General features: G+C 46.5%; 1 protein-coding gene across 4 annotated transcripts in view; it reads right to left on the bottom strand.

The window, feature by feature from the left end:
• LOC115153917 (glutamate receptor 1) overlaps positions 1-12,742 on the bottom strand; it is a 93,621-nt gene extending 80,879 nt beyond the window's left edge. For 2 of the 4 annotated variants that reach the window (XM_029699592.1, XM_029699593.1), the window contains exons 1-2: positions 12,408-12,739; positions 12,106-12,240 (exon numbers count right to left, since the gene is read on the bottom strand). In XM_029699592.1, the coding sequence (XP_029555452.1) occupies positions 12,106-12,240; positions 12,408-12,579 (307 nt within the window). In that variant the 5' untranslated portion in view covers positions 12,580-12,739. Of the gene's footprint in view, positions 1-12,105; positions 12,241-12,407 lie in introns of all 4 variants that reach the window. The other 2 variants (XR_003867790.1, XM_029699594.1) reach the window with 2 other exon arrangements.
• Between the last annotated feature and the right edge of the window lie 1,121 nt (positions 12,743-13,863).

Below are 13,863 nucleotides of genomic sequence, written 5' to 3'. Positions count from 1 at the left end.
GGCTCCCGCTGGACAATACCAAAGGCTCCCACTGGACAACACCACAGGCTCTGGCTGGACAACACCACAGGCTCTAGCTGGACAACGTCACAGCCTCCCGCTGGACAACACCACAGCCTCCCGCTGGACATCACCACAGGCTCCCGCTGGACAACACCACAGGCTCTGGCTGGACAACACCACAGGCTCCCGCTGGACAACACCACAGCCTCCCCCTGGACAACACCACAGGCTCCCGCTGGACAACACCACAGGCTCCCGCTGGACAACACCACAGGCCCCCGCTGGACAAGACCACAGGCTCCCGCTGGACAACACCACAGGCCCCCGCTGGACAACACCACAGGCTCCCGCTGGACAACACCACAGGCTCCCGCTGGACAACACCACAGCCTCCCGCTGGACAACACCACAGCCTCCCGCTGGACAACACCACAGGCTCCTGCTGGACAACACCACAGGCTCCCGCTGGACAACACCACAGCCTCCCGCTGGACAACACCACAGGCTCTGGCTGAACAACACCACAGGCTCCCGCTGGACAACACCACAGGCTCCCGCTGGACAACACCACAGGCTCTGGCTGGACAACACCACAGCCTCCCGCTGGACAACACCACCGGCCCCTGCTGGACAACACCACAGCCTCCCGCTGGACAACACCACCGGCCCCTGCTGGACAACACCACAGGCTCCCGCTGGACAACACCACAGGCCCCTGCTGGACAACACCACAGGCTCCCACTGGACAACACCACAGGCTCCCACTGGACAACATCACAGGCTCTGACTGGACAACACCACAGCCTCCTGCTGGACAACACCACAGGCTCCCGCCGGACAACACCACAGGCTCCCGCTGGACAATACCACAGGCTCCCACTGGACAACACCACAGGCTCTGGCTGGACAACACCACAGGCTCTAGCTGGACAACGTCACAGCCTCCCGCTGGACAACACCACAGCCTCCCGCTGGACATCACCACAGGCTCCCGCTGGACAACACCACAGGCTCTGGCTGGACAACACCACAGGCTCCCGCTGGACATCACCACAGCCTCCCCCTGGACAACACCACAGGCTCCCGCTGGACAACACCACAGGCTCCCGCTGGACAACACCACAGGCCCCCGCTGGACAAGACCACAGGCTCCCGCTGGACAACACCACAGGCCCCCGCTGGACAACACCACAGGCTCCCGCTGGACAACACCACAGGCTCGCTGGACAACACCACAGCCTCCCGCTGGACAACACCACAGCCTCCCGCTGGACAACACCACAGGCTCCTGCTGGACAACACCACAGGCTCCCGCTGGACAACACCACAGCCTCCCGCTGGACAACACCACAGGCTCTGGCTGAACAACACCACAGGCTCCCGCTGGACAACACCACAGGCTCCCGCTGGACAACACCACAGGCTCTGGCTGGACAACACCACAGCCTCCCGCTGGACAACACCACCGGCCCCTGCTGGACAACACCACAGCCTCCCGCTGGACAACACCACCGGCCCCTGCTGGACAACACCACAGGCTCCCGCTGGACAACACCACAGGCCCCTGCTGGACAACACCACAGGCTCCCGCTGGACAACACCACAGGCTCCCGCTGGACAACACCACAGGCCCCTGCTGGACAACACCACAGGCTCCCGCTGGACAACACCACAGGCCCCTGCTGGACAACACCACAGGCTCTAGCTGGACAACGTCACAGCCTCCCGCTGGACAACACCACAGCCTCCCGCTGGACAACACCACAGGCTCCCGCTGGACAACACCACAGCCTCCCGCTGGACATCACCACAGGCTCCCGCTGGACAACACCACAGCCTCCCCCTGGACAACACCACAGGCTCCCGCTGGACAACACCACAGCCTCCCCCTGGACAACACCACAGGCTCCCGCTGGACAACACCACAGGCTCCCGCTGGACAACACCACAGGCCCCCGCTGGACAAGACCACAGGCTCCCGCTGGACAACACCACAGGCCCCCGCTGGACAACACCACAGGCTCTGGCTGAACAACACCACAGGCTCCCGCTGGACAACACCACAGGCTCTGGCTGGACAACACCACAGCCTCCCGCTGGACAACACCACCGGCCCCTGCTGGACAACACCACAGCCTCCCGCTGGACAACACCACCGGCCCCTGCTGGACAACACCACAGGCTCCCGCTGGACAACACCACAGGCCCCTGCTGGACAACACCACAGGCTCCCGCTGGACAACACCACAGGCTCCCGCTGGACAACACCACAGGCCCCTGCTGGACAACACCACAGGCTCCCGCTGGACAACACCACAGGCCCCTGCTGGACAACACCACAGGCTCCCACTGGACAACACCACAGGCTCCTGCTGGACAACACCACAGGCCTCTGCTGGACAACACCACAGGCTCCCGCTGGACAACACCACAGGCCCCTGCTGGACAACACCACAGGCTCCCGCTGGACAACACCACAGGCTCCCGCTGGACAACACCACAGGCTCTGGCTCCTGATCAAGAATGCTGCTCCCACAGAATCACATTCTTGTCATTTTCTACCAACTGACAACCCACTTGGAACACAGTGGTTGAATTAACATTGTTTCAATGTGATTTGTCAAACGTATTGTGACGTGGAATCAACGAGGAAAACAAAAGTTATCAACCAGTACTGTTTTCATCTCATTTCAAGCTGTGTTTTAAACATTGAAATTAGGGTAAATCTTCAACTTAAATAGATTGATTTCACCTGACTAAAGGGTTGTTACATCAATCTAATGTCAACACAATCATCAGAACTATAAGTTGAAAATTCATTGAACATTTCACATAGAAACGTCAAAAATCTTTTTAATCCTATATTCAATATACAGTATCTTGGGTGACTGAAATTATGTTGAATTTCATATTTGATTAAACATATGTTATTAACCTTGTTTCAATTTTGATATTAAAATGTTATGTTTGAATCAACATCATTGTTCCAACATCATGCCATGAACCTAAATAAAGAGGTATATTGAAATAAAATCTGAAGCCACAGTCCAACGATTCCTTCCTGAACACTGACTCCTACTGGTATAAAGAGGGGTAACGCACTGCAGTGAGAATACCTCTACCATACAGATATAATAGTACCTCTACATACACTGCTTAGCTTTGGGAACAAGGGAAAGGGGGATACCTAGTCAGTTGTACAACTGAATGCCTTCAACTGAAATGTGTCTTCTGCATTTTATATATATATATATATATTTTTATTTAACCTTTATTTAACTAGGCAAATCAGTTAAGAACAAATTATTATTTACAATGAAGGCCTACCAAAAGGCAAAGGCCTCCTGCGGGGACGGGGGCTGGGATAACAAAAAATACATTAAATACAATATAAATATAGGACAAAACACACATCACAACAAGAGAGACAACACAACACTACATAAAGAGAGACCTAAGACAACATCATTGCAAGGCAGCAACACATGACAACACAGCATGGTAGCAACACAATGTAACAACAACATGGTAGCAACACAGCATGGTAGCAGCACAAAACATGGTACAAACATTATTGGTTACAGACAACAGCACAAAGGGCAAGAAGGTAGAGACAACAATACATCACGCAAAGCAGCCACAACTGTCAGTAAGAGTGTCCATGATTGAGTCTTTGAATGAAGAGATTGAGATAAAACTGTCCAGTTTGAGTGTTTGTTGCAGCTCGTTCCAGTCGCTAGCTGCAGCGAACTGAAAAGAGGAGCGACCCAGGGATGTGTGTGCTTTGGGGACCTTTAACAGAATGTGACTGGCAGAACCCAACCCCTCTGAATCAGAGGTGCGGGGGGTTGCCTTAATCGACATCCGCGTCTTCGGCGCCCGGGGAACAGTCAGCTGCGTTCAACAACGTTAAACACTGGTCAGCTTCCATACTCCTTTGCACGGACTACCTTAATAATATTGAAAAGTTGAAAGTAACGCCTAACTTTTCTTACACAAGCTGTATGTGAAAGTACATTCGGAGTGAGGTTGGGTTTATGTAAGCTACATTGACATCTGATTTTCCCAGAGGACACCATCATTTCAACGTGAAACTAGGTATACTATCACTGGTCCAGTGTGTGCCCAGTGGGAATGTCTTGCCACAACCTTTTGAGACTGGCTATCCCCTTGATATGGTAATCTAAAGCATTACAGGCCTAAAAATAGAATTCCTTTGTGTGATTACAACCACAGGAGAACACTTGTACTGCTTCTGCTAAACACTGGCAATCCCCTTCCTACTTAAATTGATTTTTGACAACGGAACTCCCCTTTCACTCTACACCAGAGTTAATTCCACATATTCACTACTCTTAACTGAAGAAAATAATCTATTTAGTTATGATACAATGAATAATAGATTAAATGGGTTTGTTGAGGCAAGGCCCCGCTAAACGATTCTCATAAAAGACACAAGCTCCATAGAGACAGCAACATCGCTTATATGCAACCGTCTCAAGCTACAGTATAATCAGGGCAATCACACAGGCTTTCTTCTGTATTTCATACACACACTTACACATTGCCCTTTAACATGACAGTCTGTCTACCTGTGTCTTTTCACCCCTGCCATGAGGGAAAACAGGTGTGTACTGTAAACATGCTGTTCCCCACGTCCACCACACCACCACACACACACACACATGCTGTAAGCTACAGGTCAGTTTCTCCTATAGCCCAAAAGACTTGGCTTCAACTTAGTGATAGCACTACACCATGTATATATAATTGGGGATATTCCAACTGGAATGGCTTCTTGCCAAGGTGGAGGCACTCAGTTAGCTGCTCCAATGTCACTCATCAAAGTCAACTTATCTCACAGGAAGCAAACAGATGACACCAAGCTCAATCTTTTTTGGGGGGGTTTGCTCAACATTGTGTGACATGATGTATTTTTACGCAAACACAAAACAAATGACTAGAAAGTACCCCCCGGCAAATATTTCCATTCTTCGCTCAACCAATCTGTAAATTGCTGATAAGGAGAATATTGGCGCTAACATAGAAAGTTGGAATCAAAATGAAACATGCCTCGCAACCAACAGCACATTGGACATGTATGAGTTTGTTGCCTTCATTTTAATTATCCTCAATGGCAGATTAAGGTAATGTTTTTTCTTCACTGGAGGGCATTGTGACTAATACCTCAATTTGCATAAAGAATCCAGTGACGTGTCTGTTTAGCAGTTCATCCAGTGATAGAACACCAACAGTGACATGTCTGTTTAGCAGTTCATCCAGTGATAGAACACCAACAGTGACATGTCTGTTTAGCAGTTCATCCAGTGATAGAACACCAACAGTGACATGTCTGTTTAGCAGTTCATCCAGTGATAGAACACCAACAGTGACATGTCTGTTTAGCAGTTCATCCAGTGATAGAACACCAACAGTGACATGTCTGTTTAGCAGTTCATCCAGTGATAGAACATCAACAGTGACATGTCTGTTTAGCAGTTCATCCAGTGATAGAACACCAACAGTGACATGTCTGTTTAGCAGTTCATCCAGTGATAGAACATCAACAGTGACATGTCTGTTTAGCAGTTCATCCAGTGATAGAACACCAACAGTGACATGTCTGTTTAGCAGTTCATCCAGTGATAGAACATCAACAGTGACATGTCTGTTTAGCAGTTCATCCAGTGATAGAACATCAACAGTGACATGTCTGTTTAGCAGTTCATCCAGTGATAGAACACCAACAGTGACATGTCTGTTTAGCAGTTCATCCAGTGATAGAACACCAACAGTGACATGTCTGTTTAGCAGTTCATCCAGTGATAGAACATCAACAGTGACATGTCTGTTTAGCAGTTCATGCAGTGATAGAACACCAACAGTGACATGTCTGTTTAGCAGTTCATCCAGTGATAGAACATCAACAGTGACATGTCTGTTTAGCAGTTCATGCAGTGATAGAACACCAACAGTGACATGTCTGTTTAGCAGTTCATCCAGTGATAGAACACCAGCTGATGCACACATTAAGAGTGCATGCCCAGATTCTCATTAAAACCACAGTCAGTTGTTTCTTAGGAAACTTCTTCATTCAATGAGAATTATCTTCCAGTACAATGTGTAATTACACAAAAAAATACTCCAGCACTGATAAACCATATTCCATTCAACATTATCCATCTTTATCTGTTTGTGCCTCCGAAACGATTGATAATTCTAGACACCATTGATTACTGAACTACAGTAGTACATTCAATCATTGAACCAGGTTTCTCAACCTTCTCTGGCAAAGGGAAACCAGTCTTTTGAATAAACAGTCAAATGGGACACCCTTAAAAACAGAAATGAGGGAGCAGACTGGGAGATTGCAGAAGGGTAAGATGGCATTACATTAACATTAAGTTGGCTTGGGGGAATGTCGGGTTTGTCTAGAAAGAGAATCATGTCCCTGTTGAACTGCAGTGCCTCTCTCTCCCTAACCTCCCTCCATTTCTCTCTCTCTCTTCCTCCCTCCCGCAATTTCTCTCCTTCCCTCCCTCCATTTTCTCTCTCTCTCTTGCCCTCCATTTCTCTCTCTCCCTCCCTCCCTCCCTCCCTCCATTTCTCTCTCTCTCTCCCTCCCTCCATTTCTCTCTCTCCCTCTCTCCCTCCCTCCATTTCTCTCTCTCCCTCCCTCCCTCCCTCCCTCCATTTCTCTCTCTCTCTCTCTCTCTGTATGAGAGTGAGACATGCAGCACTTGGTTTTACTGAACTGGAAGACACTGTAACTATCAGCACTTATTTAGTCTTAGCCCCAACACTGCCCTCTATAGGCCTGATGTCAGGATACACATTATGGCTTCAACCAAAGCGCCAAAGTGCCAAGTCTAGGTCCAAGAGGCTTCTAAACAGCTTCTACCCCCAAGCCATAAGACTCCAGAACACCTACCCAGACTATTTGCATTTCCCCCCTCTTTACACCACTGTTACTCTCTGTTGTTACTACTCTCTACATGTAAATCTTACCTCAACTGGTGCCCCCGCATATTGACTCTGTACTGGTACCCCCTGTACATAGACTCGCTATTGTTATTTTACTGCTGCTCAGGTGGGACCATTCTAGCCAATGAAAGGGCAGAAAGGCATGTGAACAACAGTTCCATTATAGCATCTGTGACAGCATGGCCAGCGCCATTGAGGCTATCTCCATTTTAAAGTAGTAAATGTTCTTCTTCTTCATTGGCTTATTGCTCCCAACTTATAAAAATCCCCACCCGGTTGACTACTATTAAATGGTGGAAGCCCTCAATGGCAATGTCCATGCTAAAACGGATCATATCCATGATGAGTCTTCTATCTATCTCTATGACAACAGCCACAACTCCAATATAAAGTTTTCATTTCAGAGTTGCTGAAATGCTGCGTGTGTCCGCTTAAATCAGTGCATTTGTAACAACCAAACCATTACGGAACTTATTTTCGATCAAATAAGCCTCACGTAGAAAATGAGCAGTTACATTTTTGTTGGCCAAATTCGACACTCTCTCATTGACCTCCATGCAAATATTACTCACTTTGTGGGGTTCTTTTTTTCCCCCGTGAACAGATTTTGGGTGGAGTAAAACCTCTTGCTCCGTCTCTCGCGTCACCTCTTCCTCTCTGCTTCAACCTTTACATCTCCTTATTGGTGGCATTTAGGTGGCTAGAAAGGCCGCACTGGAGCCATCAAATGTTGATGGAAATGTTTAAGTCTTTAAGGATTATTGGTACCGACTTGTAGCTATGTGGGACACCTCAGGTCATTTGTGGCACAAGAAACTGTCCATTGTTCACTAACTGCATTTGCCATGTGTCTCAGAGCTCTCTACCAGGTGAGTGATGCTGTGCTGCCTGGGAGAAGCAGGAAGCTGTGTCTGCATTTTCTGAGACCCTGGCTGTAGACGGCTGTGACTGTGTGTGTGTGTGTGTGTGACACATGCAGACACATTAGCCTGAATAACCTCATACATTCCACATGAATCCTTCAACTTGGTAGGCATCCAATGGTGTCTCCGAGTCCTTGGTAGCCTAGTTAATGGTCCCAATATATTCATTGGATGTTATTATTGTTCTACTATATACAGTTATTATTGTAACTGTTAATATGACTCTCCGTACCTTGTCATTCCTCCCACTCACCCTGGGCAACTCAATGAGTTTTTTTAATGATGATGGTTGCTATATTACGGTAACATAACCATCTGTCTAAAGTAAATACGACAATATCTTACTGATGACAACAAAGGGTTTCTTGTGAATTATTTGCTTACTTTAGAAATATAATTGTATTGCCAAGCCACTTTAGTGTTCAAAAGACAAAATCATCATTGGCCCCCATTGAGAATGCCTGGGGCAGCACAGTCAGAATGCCTGGGGCAGCACAGTCAGAATGCGGCAGCACAGTCACAATATCTGGGGCAGCACAGTCACAATGCCTGGGGCAGCACAGTCAGAATGCCTGGGGCAGCACAGTCACAATGCCTGGGGCAGCACAGTCACAATATCTGGGGCAGCACAGTCAGAATGCATGTGGCAGCACAGTCACAATGCCTGGGGCAGCACAGTCACAATGCCTGGGGCAGCACAGTCACAATGCCTGGGGCAGCACAGTCAGAATGCTTGGGGCAGCACAGTCAGAATGACTGGGGCAGCACAGTCACAATGCCTGGGGCAGCACATTCAGAATGCCTGGGGCAGCACAGTCAGAATGCCTGTGGCAGCACAGTCACAATGCCTGGGGCAGCACAGTCACAATGCCTGGGGCAGCACAGTCACAATGGCTGGGGCAGCACAGTCAGAATGCCTGGGGCAGCACAGTCAGAATGCCTGGGGCAGCACAGTCACAAAATCTGGGGCAGCACAGTCAGAATGCCTGGGGCAGCACAGTCAGAATGCCTGGGGCAGCACAGTCACAATGCCTGGGGCAGCACAGTCACAATGCCTGGGGCAGCACAGTCAGAATGCTTGGGGCAGCACAGTCAGAATGCCTGGGGCAGCACAGTCAGAATGCCTGGGGCAGCACAGTCAGAATGCCTGGGGCAGCACAGTCACAATGCCTGGGGCAGCACAGTCAGAATGCCTGGGGCAGCACAGTCAGAATGCCTTTGGCAGCACAGTCACAATGCCTGGGGCAGCACAGTCACAATGCCTGGGGCAGCACAGTCACAATGCCTGGGGCAGCACAGTCACAATGCCTGGGGAAGCACAGTCAGAATGCTTGGGGCAGCACAGTCAGAATGCTTGGGGCAGCACAGTCAGAATGCTTGGGGCAGCACAGTCAGAATGCCTGGGGCAGCACAGTCAGAATGGGAGTCAGTCGTGCTGATAACGTCCATAACAATGGAGTGAGGAGTCTGTGAAACCCATGAATAAGTTGCCCCCCTGTCTGATACAGCCAAGGAAGTATGATGTTGCTCATGACTATGATCCATTGTGTTGTCTGAAGAAGAAAATAAATAAAAAACACTGAATTGCTAAGGTCATTTCCAGATTGTCTGCGTCTTTTTAAATCAACTGATGAAACACTGCTATTCCTTCCTAATGCAAATCCTGATGTCATAAGCGGCTCACACTAATGTCTAGAATGAGGAGGCATTGGCAGGAACAACACTGAATCACTGAGCTCCTTTAATAAGGGCCCAGGGCCCGGTTGCATAAAATACCTTAAGTTCATTTCCCCCTTATCTTTTCCCTTAAAGTTTCCTTAACTCTTAAGTAGGTTGCATTTCCTAAGAGAGAGAACAGCCAATCAGGATACATTCAAAAACCAAATCAACACTGACTGGTCACTTGTGTCTAAAGCAAGTCATAAAACTCATCCAATCATAATATAATATCTCCAGGAGATGAGAGGTGAGGACCCAGGATCAGAATACCAAGTCTTCAATTGCAAGCCGCCTCTTTCACCTGTCAATTGAAATTACGAGTCCACAGAAAACTGTTCGTACCGTTGGGTTTGCTGTCTGTGTGCAATTTTCATGTTTCCTCCCACATTCCATCTTCCACTTTCTCATTGCAAGGTTACAATTATTGGAAGCTTGTGGGAACTCATTGAGTGCCTGAAATGCGTTTATTCTATGTTACTCAATTGAGACACATAGGAAATGTAGTCAATTTGATACGTCAAGTTTTTCAGATAATCTTCACATTGGCATAATTATGGTTCCCTTAAACGTGCTATTTAACATAATTTCCACAAAATGACGCTGATACAGCTCAACTCCCCCTGTTGATTCACACGTTTCATGACTGCTACGATCAATAAAATAAAATCTCTCCGTGGTTTTTTGCCACCTAAAATACCCATTATTGCCCAACTGGGATGCGTTTTGATCAGCGCTATCTCATAGACGACATGAAAGTCAAAAAGTAACTGCATGACGCCAACAGACGGTGCCTTAAAATGTTCTAATGTTTTAGAAAACTGCAGATTCGTGGAAATGAGTACCTAGACAGGATCATTTCCTACTGTACCTCCAAAATCACTACGACAGAATGTTAGAGAAGAGGTTACTGACGCTATCGTTGACATTTAGTAAAGCAACAGATGTTAATGCAATGGAGACGGCATCTGAACACCTCGAACACTGTCATCAAAGTGAAAACACTATTCGGTGCAATTACAAAGAACTGCAGTCAGTTAGTCAATTACAAAGAACAAACCATTCACTAAACCCTAAATCTCAACTAAATCTTGTAATGAATAATGTGTAAATTGAGGAAGTTGAGGAGACTAAACTGCTTGTAGTAACCCTGGATTGGGGCGGCAGATAGCCTAGTGGTTAGAGTGTAGGGGCGGCAGGTAGCCTAGTGGTTAGAGTGTAGGGGCGGCAGGTAGCCTAGTGGTTAGAGTGTAGGGGCGGCAGGTAGCCTAGTGGTTAGAGTGTTGGGCGTGTAACCAAAAGGTTGCTAGATCGAATCCCAGAGCTGACAAGGTAAACGTCTGTTGTTCTGACCCTGAACAAGGCAGTTAACCCACTGTTCCCCGGTAGGCCGTCATTGTAAATAAGAATTTGTTCTTAACTGACTTGACTAGTTAAATAAATTCTAAACTGACATGGTCTAAACATATGTTCTGCTTTCTTGACATCTCTATCAACAAAACAAGTCCTACAGGCCCTAGTTCTGTTGCACGTGGACTACTGACCAGTTATATGGTCAAGTGCCACAAAGAGGGACAGTTGTCCCAGAAAAGAGCAGCACGGAGAGATGACATGCATGTCAATATCTCCTGGCTCAAAGTAGAGGAGAGATTGACTGCATCACTACTTGTCTTTGTGAGAGGCACTGACATGTTGAAAAACATAGAGCTGTCTAGCACACAGCTCACACACCCATCCATACCCCACAAGACATGCCACAAGGGGTCTCTTCACAATCCCCAAGTCCAGAATAGACTCTGGAAAACGCACAGTACTACACAGAGCCATGACTACAAACTCTATTTCACATCAATTAACTCATGAAAGCAGTAAAATCTGATTTAAAAAAAAACTGATACAACTACACCTTATGGAACGACGAGGACTAGGAAGAGACACACGCGCATATGCACGCTAGCACACACACATTAGCACGCACACTCTACACAAGTACATTGTAATATTGTTGTATGGCGGTATTATACATGTTGTATTGTAGATATGTTGTGGTATAGTAATGTTATATGATGTACTGTTTTACATTTTTGTTTTGTGTGTGATGTAAGTGCCTTAATGTGTTTGGACCCTAGGAAGAGTAGCTGATTGGGATCCCTAATAAATACAAATTTAAAAAATGCCAGATGCCTTAATTTGAGCCAGTTTCACACAACAGGAAAATAAACGTGCAGCAACAGTTAATGTGAATTGTTATGTAGATTATAATGAATGGACATTTTTTGTAGAGTGGAAATGAAATTTGTCTGAAATTTGAAAGTGGAAATGATTATGCAAAAGGCTTCTAACCTTGTTTAACCTCGAATACACTACACGTTTGCGTTTCCTGCTATGCAGGAAAATTCCTGCAAAAACAGGATGATCAAATTAAGATATGGCATCTGTACATGTGCTGTTCATTAAGGGAGATAAAGGCTAAACTCACATGCATATGTCATAGCAAAGCTGCTTGCTGTGTCGACCATGTCCACTTGTGGTACCAGTTTGGGGATATCCTGGTGATGAGAGAGCGCAAACCGAAAAACCTCATATTCGTGGGAGGCGTTTGGGAACAATCCCCCTGTGTGCAAGACAAAGGCCATCATTGAAAAAGGGTTCACATCAACTGTTACAAAATAAAAACGAATGGGGACTGTCTTGCAACTTTGGAATTACGCAGCAGTTTAGATGTCAAACTGACAGGACGCAGTAGTGATATAATAAGCATTCCGTGTTGATAATACTCACCTATATTTATATTACTTGGGAAACCTGAACCAGAGCAAAACCCAACACAAAAACTAACAAAGACCAAGGTAAGTCTTCGCACCATATTTCCTTTTGCATTGGCGACGAAAAAATAAAACAAATTCCAAATAAAGGTCTGCTTCTGTTGCCCACAAAGCCACTCACAATGCATTCATAGTTGTAGTAGACTAACTGAATTCGCAGAGCTTGAGTCACAGCCGCTCTCTCGCTACCCTGGCGCTCTCTCTCTCTCGCTGTCTGCGGTGCGCGCAGAGCTAAAGATAATGACGGTGTCAATACACAAGCAGACGGAGCCCTACCTACTTTAGATACAAACTGCGGAGCTACGATTATGTCAGCATTAAATGGGAGCTCATGATGGTTTTCTGAACATTCTGTCACCGTATTCACACAGTATCGTGTGAGAATTACGCTTAGATAAATCGTTACAGAACTGGGAATGCCCAAATCCCTTGCCCAGACTGTGTTAATAAACCAGTAGTGGAGTTGCCAAGACGTTCACGGCATAATGATTGTGCAAGCAGCTCATTACCGGTTTATGATTGGTCGCAAATGGCAACCTAAATCGATTAGTTAATTACATTTTATGTTGACAAATATAGTGAAAATAATGACACATATAGTTAACTAGTTAATTACATCGTATGTACACAAGTATAGTGAAAACAATGACACATATAGTTAACTATTTTATGACACATACATATGTTATTATTAGGTTACAGAACACAAATGTATAGCCCAATGAGGCTGTTTTGCGACGGACATCAAGGTGTAGACCGACAGTAAAATAATAAATACGGAGTATTTTAACATGCGTTATTTTACAGTCATACATCTCTTGAAAGATACGGTATATAGGCCTGACCCTCACAACTGCTCTGTCACAATAATAACATATATACGGCACAGTGTTTAAATTCTGCCTATACATCAGAAATCAGACAACAAGACTGCGGTTTTGTCTTAATAGGCAGCCGACCCGAGATCAACTCTTTACGCGCGCTCTAATCCAGGACATCGGTGTGAATGAATGAACGACATACCAGGCGGCGTGTTGGCCTGATAATAGCCTCATTACTACCTCGTTTGGCCCCACCACTGTTCTCGTGTCTGGAGTCTTATGACTCTGGATCAGGAGAGAGACACGGACACAGAAGTGATTTTTTAGAGATTGCTCTTTTTGGACAGCAGAATATTTATTGACGCTATAGGTTGTTTTTTTTTGCAAATGGGAGAAACATTTCATGGGCTACTGGCTTTGTGATAGGCCTACTTGGATAACAATTACTAATACTAAATATCTTACATATGTTTACCACAGTGCTGAGTGTATACTGTCACCATGCTAGCAATAAAACAACATCTTAAAACAACGTTGTCACGTGCATCTGCTGCACAATTCTATAGCAACCTCACAGCACGAGCTCATAAA

Source organism: Salmo trutta, chromosome 19 (assembly GCF_901001165.1).
Source record: "Salmo trutta chromosome 19, fSalTru1.1, whole genome shotgun sequence".
In the NCBI taxonomy this organism is placed as follows: Eukaryota; Metazoa; Chordata; class Actinopteri; order Salmoniformes; family Salmonidae; genus Salmo; species Salmo trutta.
Note: the sequence above shows the minus strand (reverse complement) of the source record. Positions and strands in the feature narration are given on the sequence as shown.